Here is a 19,442-nt window from a genome sequence, read left to right as displayed (position 1 = left end):
CCAGTCACAATCGGATGTTCCTGCCACTCCTTCCCGGTCAGGCTCACCTTGGCTTCCAACAGGGTCAATTCTTGTGATCCCCCTGTCACCTCGGCAATAGAAATAGGTTCTGTTCCCTCATGTTCTGATGGCATTAGGGTACACTGAGAACCGGTGTCAACCAAAGCTTTATATTTCTGTGGCTCTGATGTGCCAGGCCATAGAACCCATACTGTCCAAAAACCTCAGTTTTCCCTAACCTCTACCTGGCTAGAGGCAGGGCCCCTCTAAGCCTGGTTATCCTTCTTTCCTGAGACATATGTCTTGGAGGTTCCTTCAAGGGGATCAGACAAGTCATCATCATCATTATGCCTGACAGTTCGAGTACGGGCAACTGGAGCTGCTTCCCTTTTCCTACCTTCCTTCAATTCACGCACCCGTTGTGCCAGAGCAGCAGTAGGCTTCCCATCCCATCTCCTCATGTTTTCTCCAGACTCACGTAGGAAGAACCACAACTCAGCTCGTGGGGTGTACCTTCTCTCCCCAACAGAGGAACGTCTGCGTTGGATACTAGGGCCTCTAATTTGTACAGCTGAGATTTGGAGGAGGTCCTCCTTAATCTCTTCCCTGAGTTTCTTACGACTTTCCTCTATTTTATCTTCTAATTTCTGCAGTCGTGTTTCCACAGCTGCAATTCTGGCATGAGTTGGGCCATGTACAGCATCTGCATATGCCCGAAGCTTCTTTGCCATATCGAGCACAGTCTCATATACCTCATCCCGCTTCATTATTGCTAGAGCAGAAGCGTATTCAGGTGGCCCAAGGCGCACAAGTTTCCTCCACATTACAGGTGTGCACGGTACAAAGTCCGGATTCCTAGTTGTTATATCATCTGAAAAAATGATCTCTACCACTGCCATCTCCCTCAGGCGTTGGATCCCCTGTTCTATGGTCTTCCACCGTGTCTGCTGAATATAGAGGTCATCTGCACACAGGTATCTTTGTGCTACGCTGTCCAGGACCCGTTCCCAGAGGCTGTGAGGGCTAGCCCTCCTCATCATGCCTTGGTCGATGACAGGATCATGTGACAGGGATCCTAAATGCCTCGCTTCAGTGCCATCCAGAATGGTAGCCTCCCCTGCTGCATCCCAAAGGCGGACTAGCCAACTAACTATAGACTCATCGGGCTGTCGCCTATAATCCTTCCTTAGGCCTCGAAGGTCCTTCAGGGAGAAGGAATCAATATTGGCTCCGGAATCTGTGCCACTTGCTGTGGTCTCTGATTTTGGTGATGGTCCTTCTCTTGGATCATCATCATCCTCCACCCTTCGGTCAGTCTTGCTTTTACACTTTCCACCTTTTGTATTTGCAGCAACAGCCATTGGTTGGGGCTTACTGTCTGGTTTAACTACTGGCCTGGAGCCTGGGATGTTTGCTGCAGCCTGAGTGACTGGGACAGTAACTAATTTATCTCCCTGTTCCCTTTCCTCTATCTGCTGCCCTACAGTATCTAGCAGGGTGCGATAAGCATGTGCCAGGGCCCAGCTCACTGCAATGATCCTTTCCTCCTTAGTGTTACCATGGCACCTCTCTTTCAGATACTTTACCACCTCATCTGGGTTCTGAATTTGTTCAGATGGAAAGTCCCAGACTACAGGATCAGAAAACTCCTTTAAAATTTGGCCCATATCCTCCCATTTCCCACGCCACTCAGAATTCTTCACCCTTGGTTTCACTCCTAAATCAGGAGTCTCACCAGCCCCTCTAGAAATCTCAGCCTTCATCTTATATAAACTGCAGACAGTATAAAGAAAGCTTACTAAATTGAATGCCAGAAAGATGGTGTCCTTGGCAGTCAGGGATAACCAAACATTTTCTAATAGAGATGTAAACAATTCGGAGGAGAAGAAGGAGAGCAAAGGCTGAAAAGCCTCCTCCCCTGCTTCTCCCCTAACAAACTGAGCACACAACCATAACCATGAACCATCCATTCCTGGAAACGATAGCAACATTTTTATGAACCTCTTACAAATCAACACAACCAAGCCCAGCCCGATAAATATTCTGGTTAGCGCCCCACGGTTACAAAAGCTATGCATCAAGGACAATATCGGGGCTATTGCTGGATAAGAGAATAAACCTAACGACCAAAAAGGTATTAAAACTTCAAAGAACCCTAATGACCAGAAATAAAGGCAGGCTTTCACTCTAAATGACATTATACCTTCAAATAGAGACATACCAATATGCCCACAAAACAACAGAAACCAAAATATTATTAGAATAAAGTTTTTTCCACTTTGTATGATCGCTCTCCCCGTACGGGCCACCAAATTTGTTTGTCCTAGTTTAGGACAAAATTCCACAACTCCCTCCCCCACCACCGAGTTCGGGAGGAATTTCCTCAGAGGAGAAGGTGGAAAAAACTTGTTTATTGAGAAACAATGAAAAAAAACACTCCCCAACACAAGGAAAACAGTCCGAGATGACAAGAAATGTTTTCACCAGTCCAAGAGAGGGTGAGCAGTCTCTGCTGGGGAGGATGCCAAAGCTTCTTTCACGTGCAGACTCCGGGGGGTGTTCCCTTGATGTTCCCGAATCAGGGCCCGAAGCAGGTCCGATGTCTTCAGGGAAGGGAGGAAGGAAAGAAGGGGAAACACAAAAGCAGAAAAAGATGGCAAAAAAGCAAGTGTTAAAAATAAGACGCTTGACACGGCCAATATATCAAGCAGCAATTTAATAATTAATTAATTAACATGGTAAAGTGTGAGCAAAGAGGCAGCGCTGGGTACAGTGGTAGGGGTTTTCCCTTCCAACTGCACACCCATTGCTGGATTTGATGGTATTTTATACATATTCATAAGCTTTCTCAGCAGTTTCCATTTCTAGTTTTAACGTCACAATTCAATACCTAACAGCCATAAATCTATAGATTGTCCTGTATAATTCTATAGACCATTGTGATCTATTCTGATATTTCAATACTCCAGGATGTACTTCCAGGATATGTTTTTCCAGGTGGTGGGATCTGGCTTCCAGATGTGGGGTCCCATCTCTATTTTCAAGTCCATCAATCTCCAATGCTGATGTCCAGTTTCCCTCTCCAGGAGCCATAAATCAGTGAGCTGAAGTCATATCTTCATGTCCAGGATGTTTTCCCACCTTGTGTGAGGCCTGAGCCCCCTCCTTATTTCCTTCTTTTGTCAAAAAAAACCTTTTTGCACTCTAAAACTACAGTTTAAAATTCTTTAATACAAAGCAAGCTTCTAAAGTTATAATTAAAGGACACATTGCAGAATAGCTTGAGACTTATAATAGATAATTGCAAGCAAAAGATTTATTCAAAAACTTCCTTCCATGCTTTCCTCAGCTGTTTATTAGAACTCATCTTTATAACTGTCCCATTGCTGTGTTCTACAACTACAATTACACAGATTTTCTTCATTTCCCTGACACGAAACATAACTTTGTATTTCACAGTCCCCACTCTGCTTGTATAAATTTTTATTTATCTTACTTATTCGTGTCTGGGTTTCGAATCTGGCCAAAACTTCAGAAACTTTTCCTTCTTTGTCCTTTTTCTTCAATTTCATTATTTTGGATATTTTAGATGTTTTCTCAAAATGGCTAAATTCCCCTGTAGCTAGTTCAGGGTCTACAGGCATCACAGCGACCTGCATACCTTGTATTACAGAGTGGATAAGCTGAACAAAGCATGGAATTAAGCAAGGTAAAAACAACAGTCTAGTCAATTGTTGTTGAACCCTGGAAAGACTGGGGACTAGAGTAACTCGAGACCAACCAGTATGGTTTCCAGCACGTACTCCGCTTTATTCCGCGAGATGGCCGGTTAAGTACAGAACGAATAGTTTACAGTTAGCAGGTGCACGGTGATAGGCGGTGAACATACAGAAGTATGTAAGCAATCTAGGATTAAGGTGGCTACGGAGATCTAGTGCCATTACCTCTATGCTGCGAGTGGCCATACCTTAACACATACCTAGTAGGAGATAAGTTTATGTGCTACTACGTATGCTGAACGTTTTGCGGCCTACTAGGCCCAGGCCTGAGGCCTAGTTTGGCCTAGTTTGGAATAGCTCAAATGGTATCTGTGAGCATATCATGCCCACGATACCTGAGAAACTCGGCCACAGTCAATGATCATAATATTATAAATACTATTTTCTTCTACCAAGCCCCCCCTCCAAACAACTGGTCCCACCATGAAGCTTGAAGGATAGAATTCCATTGTTGAACAGGCACATGTGCTATTCTTTTAATGTCTTCTGCTATTTGTGAGACAAGCTCCCCATTGTCATCTATTTCTAGACAACAATCAGAAGTGTTAAATTTTCCACATACTCCACCTTCTTCAGCTAACAAATAATCTAAAGCTAACCGATTTTGGTACACTGCCGCTCGAGTTTGGGTTAATTGTGTAGCTAGCAGCTCCAATGCCCTGGAGGTCTGATTTGTTATTTCCACTACTGCTTGCAGCCGAATTATACGATTTAACATGTATATTGGGGTTCTATAACCCCAACTACCATCCTGAGCCCATGTAGCAGGACCATAGTACTCAATTATTCTTTCTGGGGGCCATTCTTCGTCTCTCCATGTTTGAATTCCACCCACCAAGCTTTGTCTTTCCCTCATTTTCATCTGCTCATATAAAGGTTTTCCTAACACCTTTCTTTGTTCTTGGGGTAGCAGGAAAAAGCCTGGTTGTATTATCCCAATTGTACAGGACCCTTTCCAATCTTTTGGCAATTTACTGTATGCCCTCTTCCCACATATCCAAAACAAACCTTCTGGAGCATCCCACTCAATTGTCTGATTTGCAGGAGTTTCCCAATATTTTCTGAGGTTCTCAGCTTCCTGGAAAGGGTTTGCTCCACTTTTGTTACACCAATACAGTCCAGTAGCAGCATCTAATTCACAATCAGGCATTTGTCTGTTACTTAAATATCTCTCAGGTTTTTGTGGCCACCACCGATTTTTGGAGAGATTTGTGGTATACACTCTTTTGCAAGAGGTTTCCCCTACTCTTGTCCCAAAGGCTTTCCCTTTCCTGGCTATGTATTCCTGGCCTATCACTACATTTGTTAGTACCCATCCTTCTGGCCGTTCTTCAGGTTTTGTAATTCCTGTTCGTTCCACTTTAAAATTTGTGCTACTTCTAAACCTTCTCCTCTCCAGGGCCATTGCTCTGTCATTTGGGTCCCACCACAAATCTAGCACTTGGAAACATTTAATTCTGTTACAATTCGTTGCATTAAATCCATGAACAAATTCTCCAAAAGTGGAAAGGTCTAACTCTGGCAGCTGTTTCTTTAATTTCTCATACAAATTTGGGGAAGCAACTTTAGATTCAGAGTGGGTTTTCAACCCTTCTACTGCTTTCTGCACTAAATTCTCCCCATATTGAACTCCTCCCCCATCAGTGTATCCCCACATACTTGCTTTGGTAAAACATATATATTCTTCTCTTCTTGGACATGTCTGGTAATTACAGCCAGCTCCTCCTCTTGCTCTTAAATTCCTTTACATCCAAAACTCCCTTGCTCTTCACAAACACTTAACTGACTTTCATCATAACCACCTTTGTTTATATGGGTGTGACCAACAAAGGATACCGTTGTGACTCCTCTCCATTTCACTGACTGGTGACATGGGTGACAATTGTCAATTGCCGTGGCAGTGCTTACGCACATGATCAGGTATATAATGAGAGGTCCAGTATGACATGCCTTTCCACCCCTCCAACATATTGGGTTGCTGCCAACAGTTGGGATTTTCATCTTCTTGGTGGCAAAGGTAGAGGTCAATCTGGTCTTGCCCTCTATTCTTACCTGAGAATTGTTGGCAGGCCCACTGAAGCTCTGTGCCACTCCTTTACTTCAGTATCTGTCTGGTATCCAATTGTTGTAATCACACTCAATTCTTTCGAATTTTGCTTTTGCTTCTTCCTGCAGATCAATCCCAGCCCGTGTCCTGTGCAGCCAGGTCCTCCACCAATCCTTATCACCTACTTTAATGTATCCTTTCTCTACTGCAGCCCTTAGCGTTCTACCTGTCTCTTTCTCTATCTCATCTCTACAACTCCAGCAAAGGGTACTAGGGATCCTTGCCCGCACCAAGTTTGTATACCACAGTTTCTGACACTCAGTGCACCTGAAACAACCCCAGGGAAAACATTTACAGTTTTGGGTAGGACATTTCACTTTCCTTGGAAGGTTTTGATTCTGAAACCTCAGGTACAAGAGTTTCTGAAACATGCATCAATCCTTTTTAAGTCTTATTTTCAGTTCTCCAGGAGCAGATGAGATGTTCCACTGAAGCTCGGCCGGTGCCTCTGTTGGTGGTCCCACTGGTCCTTTAATCGTGATGTGTGGGTCCAGCCTTTCTCTGCAGTCCGGATGGCTGTATCAGTGGTTAAGGGGTTAAATATGGGCCTTCCCATTTAGAAGATAAGGTCTCCTCTTTGCAGCTTTTAACCAGCACTCAATCACTTGGTTTTATTTTATGTATGCTAAATCCTAGAGGGGTAGATTGAGCCAATATTCCTTTTTCTCTCAACTCTAATACATGTTGTCTAATTGTTTGGATATATTTTCTGAATAGTCATATCTTCAACTATTACTGATGTTTGGGGTATCTCCTGGGAATATGACATTCCATAAAGCATTTCGTACGCTGATAGCCCAGTATCTGCATTAGGAAGTGTTCTTATATTAAGCAATGCTAAAGGTAAACATTTTTTCCAGGACATTCTGGTTTCAGTCATTAATTTGGTTAAATGCTGTTTTATAGTTTGGTCCTTCTTTTCTACCTTCACAGAGCTCTGAGGGTGATAAGGGGGTATGATGTTCTCAGGAAATACCCATGGCTTGTGTTACCCCTTTGATGACACTAGAGGTAAAATGGGAGCCTTGATCAGAATCAATGGCTCGAATAACCCCAAATTGGGGAATAATTTGTTCTAGTACTATTTTAATTACAAATTTGGCTGTGGCCCTTACAGCTGGGTAAGCTTCTACCCAGCGAATTAGTTGATCTACTACTACTAACAGATACTTCCACTTACTGACTTTTGGAAGCTCAGCATAATCCACCTGAACTCTTTCAAGAGGTTCATAGACTATTTTCTTACCGCCCCCCCCCCCGCTGAAGTTTGCCTTATTACCTTTTTGTTGACTCTCTGACAAGTAACACGCCTCTGTGTTACTTGCTTTGCTATTTCAAAAAAATCCCAATACACCCATCATATTTTTAAAAAATGATCACACAAGGCTCTGGTTCTTCAATGAGTATGCTGATGTAATTGGCTCAAAATCTTTTGTGCATAGGATTTGGACAAAATTTCCCACCTATCTAAGAGTACTCCTTTTCTTTGTTCTTTCTTAGTATCTAATTTCTTTATAGCTTCTTGGGAGCTATAAAATTTTTTTGGACTTCTCTTTGAACTTTTGTTATAATATTCAACTGAATTGTTTCTTTCAATTCAAAAGCTGCCTCTTTTTGCAGCTTGGTCAGCTATGTCATTTCCTCTTGCTAAATAGCTTGTGTTTCTTTGGTGACCTTTTACATGTGTAACAGCTATTTTTTTTTTTTTCTGGTCTTTTTAATGATTCACGCACTTTAAGTATTAATTCTTGATAGATCAACCATTTTCTTTGAGTATTGATGAAACTTCTCTCTTTCCAAATCTTCCTAAAAGTATGTACAATTCTAAAAGTATACTTTGTATAAATAGTCTCCACTTTGTCTTTTAACAGTTCTAAAGCCTGGTATAACGCATATAACTCCCGGGCTTGTGCGGGCCAGCTGGAACTTAACCTTTTCCTTTCTACTATCAACATGTTTCCTCCCTTTACAATTGCATATCCTGACCTCTGCTTCCTTTCTAATACTTTGGAGGAGCTATTGATGAAATATTTCTTCCCTTCAGATAATTTAATTTTTTTTTTAAATTTCAGTTAAATCTGGTCTTACTTTAGTTTGTAATTCAATTAACTCTACAAAATCATGAATCTGTCCTCCAGTTAACTTCTGATATAAAAATTTTGCTTTTTGACTATACTTTTTATTATCTACTGCCTACAATACTTTAATAGCTTTACCAGCTGTCTTATCTCTCCCTTTGTTCTGGGAGAAGGTAAGGCAAGTATGCCCGATACTCATTCGGGGTCCAGTTTCTTTGTTCTTTTACTTAACTAATGACCCAAATACTTCATTTCTGCTTCTACAAATTGCAACTTGGACATTGAAGCTTTCAAACCCTTTTTCTCTAAGAAGTGTAATAGCTTAATTGTGGTTTCTCTTGGGCCCCAGGAACTGATCTAGTTTATCAGACATCCCCATTTCCTTTTTAAGGGCTCTCACATCCCCAGTGGTCAGTGGTACTGATACATATCTAATAGCTGTCCCCTCCACTCCCCCCGTGGTATCTTACTATCAGTACCTTCCTTAATGGATACAACTGGCCCCTTTTGCTCTCATCATCACTGTCCTTGCGCCTTTCTGCCCGAACTGTCTCCCTGCTTCTATGTGCAGGTGGTGAATCTGGAGGACGAGGCAGAGCCACAGGGGCTTGAGGTGCAAGCGGTGCCATAGGGGCTTGAGGTGCTGGGTTAGGCACCTCTGGCGGGGCAGCTGGTTGTGGTAGATAAGGGGGGAGGTTGTGTAAGTGGCCTCATGGATTCTTCTCCTTTTTGGTTTTTAAAGCATACAGGGGAGAAGGCCAGGACTTGTGCCATAAAGCAGCATAATCGCTCTCTTCTTGGTTAATTGGATCCTTTTTATTTACACAGGCATTTAGGGCCTGACAGATCCACCCCTCAGACGACCCGTACATTGGCCAGTACAAATTATCAGGTCGTGTCGTTTCTTTAGTCCATTCCATCATACAGTATTTCATCATTTTCTCTTTACTTTTTCCTTTCCTGGATTTACATTCATCCTAAAATTTTAACATTAACCCCAGGGGACTGTCCTGTGGTAAAAAGCTCCCTCCTTTCCCAGTACTTTTAGTACTTCTATTTGCCTGTTGGTTTATACCAACCCCTGGGTCCTTGCCTTGGCATTGACCCATCCTAAGAAACGGGTATTCCCTCACTTGCCTCGACCACACTCTTTCTGACTTCAGTAATGAAAGGCCTTCCTGTTTTCTCACTTGTCTAGGATTTCTTTAATAAAAAGTCCCTTCAACCAATACCGCTTCCTGCCTCTGATTTACTGTAAAGAAATCCTCCCCAACTATTGCCGCATCCCGCCCCCGACCTTTTTATATGAAAGAATTCCCTTTACCAACACTCGCTTTGTTCCTTCACCTGCCGCTCCCCTCGCGGAGACACGGAACCGAGGTTAGAAGAACTCCACAATCACTTCGTGGTCAGACCACGTCTCACACACACACCACTCACACTCTCACACGTGTGTACCCGTTCTTAGCCCACCTAACCAAGCGATACTTACAGCCTCCTTTTCTCGCCTGGGTCTCTGTGCACGAGTTATTACGGGTGAATTTCACTGCAGCTTTATCCGGGAGCTCAAAATCCTTTGCTCACAATTTACCTCGAGGATCTCCTTCTCCCTGAAAGATTCCCCAGTCACTCAGGGCCACCTGAGGCAAAAGCCTGCAAGGTGGGGCGCCTCCCCGAGATCAGGGGCCTCCCTCAATGGATTGGAGGTGCCCGCATTCTCCACCAAATTGTTAAAAATAAGACGCTTGACACGGCCAATATATCAAGCAGCAATTTAATAATTAATTAATTAACATGGTAAAGTGTGAGCAAAGAGGCAGCGCTGGGTACAGTGGTAGGGGTTTTCCCTTCCAACTGCACACCCATTGCTGGATTTGATGGTATTTTATACATATTCATAAGCTTTCTCAGCAGTTTCCATTTCTAGTTTTAACGTCACAATTCAATACCTAACAGCCATAAATCTATAGATTGTCCTGTATAATTCTATAGACCATTGTGATCTATTCTGATATTTCAATACTCCAGGATGTACTTCCAGGATATGTTTTTCCAGGTGGTGGGATCTGGCTTCCAGATGTGGGGTCCCATCTCTATTTTCAAGTCCATCAATCTCCAATGCTGATGTCCAGTTTCCCTCTCCAGGAGCCATAAATCAGTGAGCTGAAGTCATATCTTCATGTCCAGGATGTTTTCCCACCTTGTGTGAGGCCTGAGCCCCCTCCTTATTTCCTTCTTTTGTCAAAAAAAACCTTTTTGCACTCTAAAACTACAGTTTAAAATTCTTTAATACAAAGCAAGCTTCTAAAGTTATAATTAAAGGACACTTATTGCAGAATAGCTTGAGACTTATAATAGATAATTGCAAGCAAAAGATTTATTCAAAAACTTCCTTCCATGCTTTCCTCAGCTGTTTATTAGAACTCATCTTTATAACTGTCCCATTGCTGTGTTCTACAACTACAATTACACAGATTTTCTTCATTTCCCTGACACGAAACATAACTTTGTATTTCACACAAGCAAAAGCAGCCTAAAGCTAGCAGCAAGCCAGAAGCAAGCAGCCGGGGGAGGGGCTCAGCCACAGACAAAACAAACTGAGAGCACGGGAACAGGGAAAAAAAAAAAAAAACCAACCACGATTTGGGATACAAAGCATGAAAATGTCCTGTCACCCCAGGACATTATAGCACAGCATCTGGAGTATATTTAAATTCTGACTTAAACCTTGACTTCAGTGGAAGGGCAGAGAAGAGTGGGAGCTTTTTCCTGCAGCTGTTTGTGTAACCCTCCAGGTGCCAACTTGCAGCACAGAAATTCTGGGGAACATGTAGGAATCATTTTGTCAAATCAGTTGTAATCTGAATGTGAAACTAAAAAATGAAATGCACTTCTTATGCTCTGTCTTGTCCCTCTTAACCAGACTGTGCTGTGCTAGAGCATTCAAATAGATGTGCATGATACAAGTTATAATGCAGTCCAGATGAGCATGGGTAGGGACTTCAAGGTTCAATGTCTGATGAGCAAGGCATGGTGGAAATACAGTATTTCTGTGGGACTGAGCTCACTGCCTCAAGTTTCTTTCTAGTTGTTTATTACATTAGGTAAATCCTGTAAAAGTAGGATTTAGCCTCCTTGCAATACCCACAGTGTGTCACCAGACTGCAGAAGGCCAAGAGAGCTTTGAGGTCTTCTTCCCTTTAAACCAAAACGGGAAAGCAGAGGGCTTTTGCTCCATCTCTCTGTATGGGAGTTTCCCCTTCCCAAAGGAAAATATTTTAGCCACCTAGGTACCCCAGCTTACCTGCCCTGGGGTGTTTATTGCTTCAAGTTTTCCAGTGTTGGATAAGTGATAGTATGGGCAAGAATCTTGTGATTAGAAAAATTGCAAAGGTTATTCCTTTCATTCTCTTGTTATCCCTAATGTTGGGTTTCTATGCAAACCTTGCCCTGGGTTTGGATCGTGATGCTTTCAGAGGTACAGTAGATAAAGCTTTTGCTTCCAAGGGCACTAATAATAAAATATAGTCACATAGCCTTGCAAGTTTCTTCAGAAATGGAAATGGGCAAAGCTTATAGCTATTTTAAAAATAGCAAATGCTGTTTCAGCATGGGTTTAAGCTGTTTGGTAGTGTGCAACAGAGGTTTTGCTGCTGTCTGCTGAAGGGAAAACAAATTATTCTGCTGATCAATCTGCCCTTCTTGAGTTGTCTGTTTACTTCTCTTCCAGAACCCCTGTTTTCGAAGTCCACTACTATAATCTTCTTTTGATGTTGCTGGTGCACAAAAATACCCCACAAGGCTTCATAGGTAACAAATCCAGTATTAGATTTACTTAGTTGTATCCTAACAAAGAAATGCCCAGTTCTTTGATCTGTTTCTGCCTATTCTGTCTGCTCTAGACTTAGGCTATGATCTCTCTGACTTGCAGGTGTTAAGCAGCCAGTCTCAGCTATGACCTTGGTGATGTCAACCATACAGATGAGCAAACAGTTGAAAGTGCTATGTGAAAAAAAAAAAACCAACAAACATCCATTTTCCTAGGAATTAGATTCAGTTCACTGTAGTAGAATAAATTAACAAATTGGTAGTTTAAAATAACAAGAAGTCCTGAATTTAGTATTAAAAGTTGTAGTATTAAACAGCATGCTATCAGCTGGATGCATATCTCCTTGTAAGATAAGAACAGGACTTACTAGAAAAGGAAACTGAAAATGAAAACAGATCTCCTAACTTATTTTTGGGATTTGCTTGTGCTAGACTCTTTGAAGAGTTGAGAAAAATGTATGCACTATAAAGCAATCATAATAGGTGATAATACAACTATGAATTTCATACCACTTTAAACATGAAATAAAATTTAAAATACAGTTAAAATTGTGAACAGTTCTATATTAATGGAGAAGAGAAATTCCATTTTTTAATGTTGGTTAAGATTTCAGGATAAATAATAAATTGAGACCTTCAGCTTTGTACTGATTCAGGTCCCTCATCTTGCAACAGCTGATTAGCTTCTCAGGAGCTTCTTTGGCTAGTGGAGTGATTACAGGAATGTGATGGCAGCTGCCTGCCCTCTTAAAGGAATCCGTGCTGGTACATTTTGGTCTTAGCACACAAGTACAGTGCTTTAAAACCCAGAGGGGACTGATGTGTCCTTGGTACGCGCAGGTGCAAGTTAGAGAGCTGACACAAGGAAAATGGTATTAGGATGGAGAGCCATGATGCACAGTCATGATACCTCTTACATCTTCTGAAGCTTAGGTGCTGATATGCTGACAAAGCCAGGGGTTCAGCATGACAGGAGAAACTTTCCTGTTGGCTCTAGATCTGAAATTGCCCTCTAAGGATCTATCTGATAGGGCTCACCCTTAAATTGCTGTCCGAGATGCTCTCCTTTTTCAGCTGTTGCATTTTTGTTGGTGGTTGGATTACTCTTCCAGGAAAAGCAGACTCCACTTCTGGCTTTTTTTTTAAGCCTGAGGAAATTTGAGTCTATATCTGCACCTTCAGTGGTAGCTAGCAGGGAGTCTGTATGGCCATCCCAGCCTTGGACCATGTAGCCACAATCACGACTGTGGGGCCTCAGAACATCCTAAGAGCAAGCCAATGAACAGAGTACTAAGCTGTAGGAGCAGAAATTTCCCCAAGCCCAGGTGCACTCCAGCCCAGCTGCTCAGCCTCTTGTGCAGAGGGTCTCCTGTAAAAGCACTTCTCTCTGCTGTGGCTGGTGCACAGCTTTGTGATTGAGGGATAAGGGACCTTGGTGTGGCACAGGCTCCAGCAGAGCTGTTCCCTCCAGGGGTGGAGAGGGAGTAGAACTAATTCACGTCCTAAGTATGCAGGCTAATAGACAGAAAAAACATTAATCACCCTGTTTCTCAATCATATCACAACTGTGCCTTCTCAAGGGTTTCATCTTGCTTCAGTGATGAGTCAGTCCTGTTTTTCCCCAGTAGAACAAGTGCTGGTTGCGGAATGGAAAGTTTTTATTCATGGACTGATCTGAAGGTGTTGTTTCCTTTCACCCATGAGTTCCTCAAGGAAAGGGACACAAACAGAGCAGCTCTTCCCTGCAGCACTGCCCAGCGAAGGTGTTGCCAGCCCTTCATAAATCTGTGCAGGCTTGTTCCTCTTTCCCCATGCAATAACCCTTAACAGGGCTTGGGAAAAGTGATGTGAAGTGTCTAGAGGTAAGCTTGGCTTAAGGATGCTCCCTTGTCATTCCTGCTTATCTGCTGGAATGTGTCATCCTCTCAGTTCTTTCAATAAGAATTCAAAATGCCTTTTTTAAGTGATTTTGTTTACTAATTTGGTGCATAGTGTATTGCCACAGCTGGCCTGCAGGCTACACCTGAAAGGGCACTGTGCTGATATGCGGGCAGGGGATGAAGTACACAGGGGATGATGCCAGAGGTTGAAACATTTAAATCCTCTTTGTACAGACCCTTCTGTACTTTGAATCTGCTTGTGCCAGTTTCCAATAGCTTGCAGCTTTTGCCTAAACATTCATATCTACTTTACCCTCTCTTTTAAAAATCAAGAGCATTCCTGGAAATTCAGCCTTTTTTTTTCCTTTTTTGGTGCCTAAAATCTACAGAGAAACCCGTACTGTAAAATTCAGCTTCAAACACAAGGGAAGTGCATTTATCATTTCTTGGTATGTGGTTTGCCAACCACTGGATGTCAGTGCTGCTCCACTGAGGAAAGCTTTCCCTGCTTCCTTCCCCGTAGATGTGAAGGAAATGAGAGCTGAGGCTACTGGCTTTTGTCACTCAAATACCTGAGCAACAGTCACATTTATAGAAAAAAAACTGTCATAGAGATTAAAACATTTATTAATTGCACATATCTAAAACAACTACTGTATTTTAAACCTCTAATTCTCAATTCAAGATGAGAAGTGAGACTGTGCACAGGAGTTACTGCAGTCTGTCAGAGTTTATGGGCTTGATGAGTTGGTCTGTGGGCTGTCTAATAAGTGAAATAAAGTGTCTGGAAAAAGCTGGAAGCATGATCTTACTAGAGACATAAATGTGGTGCTTCACTGCTTGCAAATGGCACATTTAGCAACACCCGATTTGAGATTTAAGTTGGCTATGTAGCAAAAAGCCTGTCTAGACCTCTGGGTTTATGTTTCAAAAATGTATTAAATACTGATCAAGAAATGCTTATAAATTGTTCATAGATGTATTGTTCAATTCAGGCTTTTGTAATAAGTTTGACTTTTTAAAATTATGCAAAGTTACTGTCCTTCATTCTTATGCTCTTCGCCATTTTGTTCCTAAAGATGACTAACCTATAGTGAAGGAAGTGGGAGAAATAAGCAACCAAAATATTTGAGTTCTTTTTCAAGGTTTTCTTTGGTTTTGTCCTTGAAGGCAGTCTGAAACATTGTAGCTGTCCCTCTTTTTATTCAGAAATAAGCCAAGTTTCCTAGCTAAACTGCTGCAGGTGCAGGTCAGGAGCACAGTGGAAGCTGCATCAGCTCCTGCCTTCTCCTTTGAGACAAAGGTGCTATTCTGCTACCTTTTACAGGTAGCTCTTGAATGGCATTCAGCTGGTAGGCTGGGTTTTTGAAAGTATAACACCCTGTTTTCCACCTTCTAACATAACCATATCACCAAAATTAATACTGAGAATATATGTGTGAAGCAACACCATTCTGTTGTTATTTCTGTTATTAAACATATTAAATCTTCCTTTTACACAGCCTACTCAACACACCTAGGTAGGGTATCCATTTGGCCTCTGCAGATGGTTAAGTAGGTTGTTGACAGCTTAAACACTTGTGCTACAAATGGAAGTAGTGCAGTCTGTAATCAACTGGAATCTTTGAGAGAGATCTGTGGTAGGAAGGCATCTGTGGCCTGAACCTTTTAAACAACCAGTCTAGCACTTTTTTATTGGTATAAAAACTATTGGGCTGAGGGATTTTAGTCACTAATTTGTACTTTTAGAGATTGTGCTGTTTCAGTGGTTGCTTACAGAACACCTAAGAAATGAAATGCCCTATTAGATAAAATTTTGTTATAGTCTGTTTTGATTCTGTAATTTTCTTCTCCCACAGGAACAAAATTAATAGTATACTTCTAGCAATGTCTTTTGTTTTCTGTGAGGTGAGAAGTGCATATTGATGCATTGAGAAGTGAAATGCATCCTTTACTAGAGAAACTCTTTAAATGCCTATGGATCTGTCAAGTGAGTTCTTTCCATGTTTAACTGAATGTAGTTTCAGAAACTCCAGTGATCTCTGAGTAAGGTAATTCTTTTCAAAAGCAGCAATGTTTCTGTGCACTTAAGCTTTTTATTGTATAAAGAGAACTGTAACTAGGGAGGTTTGTGCATCTGTAAGTTTAGAAATTTTTATTTGTCACTATTAATTTCTTAGTACATGATAGCTGTCTGAAAAATCAGAATCTCCCTAGTAGAAACTTTATTTGCTGAAAGATGAAAAAAGGAAGGATTTTTCCCATTGAAAACAAAAGTGCTCTGTGTTCGGTGGTAGGAACTATACTATTTTAGTTGGAAAAGTTGCTAGTGATCAGGTAGGGAAACTTCTAGTTAAGGAAATACTTGAACTGGTTGTAGGGAGACTGTGAATAGTCTCACTTAGGGATGCAGTTAGGGAAATGGACATTATAATTGCAAATTAAATACACTGTTGTTAAATGTGATTTAGAGCTTATTGGAAAATGTGGAAGGTATGGTATTGGAAGTACTCACGTTGCTTGTTTCTAAATCATCTCTAACCCCTCAGGAAAAAAGACCTGAGTGTTTGCACTATTTTTGTTTGGTTTTTTTCTCTCTCTTCTCTTGTATTTTTTTTCTCCAGGTGTTACATCTTCCAAGGAAGGAGCCCATTGAAATTGGACCAGGTCTGAAACTTGTGCTTGACAGTCTACTTTGCTTTTTATTTTATTTTTATTTATATCTGTATCTGTGATGCACTTAAGCTGTATTACCTTTTATATCCTCTCTCTCTTAAATCTGAAGGATAGCTGTCAGCAAAGATTTCATTTGCACGAGAGGATGCTGTTAAGCAGTTCTGTAAATCACAGTGTGGAAACTAATAAAATCAACTCTGTTTACAGATGCAAATACTGGCATTATGATGATAACCTGCTCACCTCCAGCGTTGTCATCGTCTTTCATAATGAAGGATGGTCCACGCTCATGAGGACGGTTCACAGTGTCATCAAGAGAACACCAAGAAAATACTTGGCAGAAATTGTTCTGATTGATGATTTTAGCAACAAAGGTACATTTGGAATATTAACACACTCCTTGTAGAAAAGGATTTTTTTTTATTTTCCTGAAATAATTTTCTTTGGATTTATCATCTGCCATGGTTTGAGTTGACTATGGGAGAAAAGATTGCTTCTTCACAGTCCTTTGAGTTCTCTGCCAGTTTGTGGGTAGTATGTAAAAGAAAGCTGGGATGGCTAGTATTTCTCTTAGCTCTTGTGAAAACAAGTAGTTTTGAAGAGTACTCTTGACTTTGAAGAGTATCAAAGGAGTTAAGCCTGATAGGAGTAACGGGCTTCCTTTATTGGATATAAGAATACAGATACCTCTTTTTGTTATTATAATACAAATCTACCTAGGCTATCAAATTATTCTGAACAATTTCCAGTATCTTTTTCATTTCTAACATCCTTTTTTAATTAAACATCACATTAAGCTGCTTATTGTGTCCTATGGAGGAGGGGAAGCTTTTAAGAACTTAAATATGTTTTAATTTCTGCCTTTCTTTGAGTCCTGCATACCAACATAAGTCCAGAGATTTTCTTCTTCCTTTATAATTTACATTCTGATCTTGGTTTACAGTCAGGATACATGTACTTGTACTTCTTCTATAAATTGTACTTCTTCTATAAATTAAATATAAATTCTATAAACTGGGGGTTTTTTTCTTTCATGGTGATATCATCAGCATTAATGCAATACAAGGCTGAATACAGAGAGGAACTGAAAGTGGTCTCCTAGAGATATAAGTTGATTGAGACAGAGGAAAACAGACTGTTTTTACACTTCAAACAAATTCCAAAATAGTGCATCAAAGCTGCACGTTCTGTAAGATTTTGTTGCAGCATGGTTCTTGAATAGATGTTGACAGAGAAAAAGAGTAGACACATAAATAAAAACAGGATTTTGACTGTGTAGGATGACAGTCTCTTCTAGACAATGTTGATGATGGCTTTGAGCAAAGGCAAGTTTGGTCAGCGGCACAGGATACCCTCATCTTTGTTTCCATAATAGCTGAATTGTGTAGTGGCATGGAAAACAGATGACTGTTCTTAAACTCTCCTTTTTATTAAGTGATCTGGGCTTCTCTCAGTTCCAGTCTCATGGTAGCTGTTTTCTATGGGTGCGTTCACTACAAATTTTAAATATTAATTCATCACATAGTTGAGGTAGCCTTTTTTGAGTATAAGCCACTATCGCTGCGAGCCTAGCCAGAAAGACAGTCGGAGACAGAGTTCTGGGTTCATCAGAGCAGCAGGGCAGAAGAAGCTGCCCCTTGTTTATTCTTCCTATTATATACTTCTAGCAAGGTGCCCATGGATTAGAGAGTGGGCATTCCCACCTCTCACCGCATTGGTCAAGGGAACTGTCACACAGTCTTGTTTGTCCCAGCATGGAATGTGAAAACAATGGCTATGTTTATAGAACATAGCTGGTGTTTACATGAAAAGAGCGTGAGAAGGTGCAAACCTTCTACTTAGTATGAACACTCAGAAGCTGGTAAATTCTCATGGCAACAAGCCACTATTAAAAATAGTTATTGTGTGTTATTTTTTGCATCATGCCTGTAGATAGGTAGGTATAATTTTCTGTTTGTTTGAACAGGAGAGGGCAAGTTACGTGTATTATAAACTTGATTACATTTGGCTTAGTCTAATAAAGATACTGAATGCTAAATTATAGTCTTCTGTATCCTGTAACAGCTGTTTAGAATTAGGCTTAGATATACACACATGCTATAAACCAAAAATATGTTCTCTCCTAAGGGATAATAATAATATTTCAGTCAGCAGACATGCTGTATTTTTGCTTTTCAGCTAAGATCATAGCTTTCCTTCAGAGCTGTTCAAGGACTGATTTAGCTGTATAAAGTAACTGTGACACTGATTGTGTCTAGAATACTCACCAGATTTTTTATTAATGATAGGTCTTAATACTTGGGTTTCATATGACTTGTAGCTGAGCTGACTCTGTGCCATGTATATGTAGTTCATGGAATGAGTTTGTCTAGCATAACAACTTGTACTATTTTTCCAATATATTACATTTGTTAAAAGAAAGCAGTAATTTTAAAGATTTTTTCTAACACAGAACTTTTTTTGCTTTCTGCTCATAATTGAATGGTTAGTAGACACAGCTAGCCTGGACCTAAGATCCAGCAGACCCTTGACTCTATATTTCTCACACTTCAGTTTCCCAGATAACTTTCTTAAATCAGAAAATTCAATAAAGAAATCTCAAGGGGCAGTTTTCTCAGGTATGAGTGACTAGCAAGACAAGCATGGACTGGAATTACTCTAAACACCTTGCTGCAATTGCACTAGTTCACTATAATAATTCTTCAAGTTGCTTTAGGCTATTACTTGGTAAATATAATTAACTTAATTTCATTAATTCAAATTATGTTCTAGATGAAAAATGGCCAAGAGAGCAGAATCTTCCTCTACTTCTTTCTTCCTAGAGAGAAGGATGAACTAGTATGGGCTGCAAAGCGTGCCAAACTGCCTGAAGAGTGCTCCGGTTGTTAGGAGAGCTGCAAAATACAAACACTCTTAATCACAGCAGAGCTGCTGGTAGTTTTTTGCTTTTTCAGCCAGAAGAAAAGTCATGCTGACAGCACAGATACAGGATTTTCTTCTTCCCCACCTACTTTCAGGCTGCAGACTTCATGTCTGCCTTTCCACCCAGCGGACCAGCTCATGGTCTTGGAGCCCTGTGCAGAGTGACTCGTGC

The 19,442-nt window shown here is 41.0% G+C and overlaps 1 protein-coding gene across 3 annotated transcripts in view; it reads left to right on the top strand.

Annotated features, from left to right (window-relative positions):
- The window catches only part of GALNT7 (polypeptide N-acetylgalactosaminyltransferase 7), a 94,775-nt gene that overhangs the window by 52,515 nt on the left and 22,818 nt on the right, over positions 1-19,442 (top strand). For all 3 annotated transcript variants that reach the window (XR_010083726.1, XM_063424302.1, XM_063424301.1), the window contains exon 3: positions 16,556-16,722. Coding sequence is in view for 2 of the 3 variants with exons in the window: in XM_063424302.1 (XP_063280372.1) it covers positions 16,556-16,722 (167 nt within the window). In the remaining variant the exon portion in view is untranslated. The remainder of the gene's footprint in view (positions 1-16,555; positions 16,723-19,442) is intronic.

Source organism: Prinia subflava (genome assembly GCF_021018805.1).
Source record: "Prinia subflava isolate CZ2003 ecotype Zambia chromosome W unlocalized genomic scaffold, Cam_Psub_1.2 scaffold_2cwr_NEW, whole genome shotgun sequence".
Lineage (NCBI taxonomy): Eukaryota > Metazoa > Chordata > Aves > Passeriformes > Cisticolidae > Prinia > Prinia subflava.
This window is presented reverse-complemented; position numbering and strand designations above follow the sequence as displayed.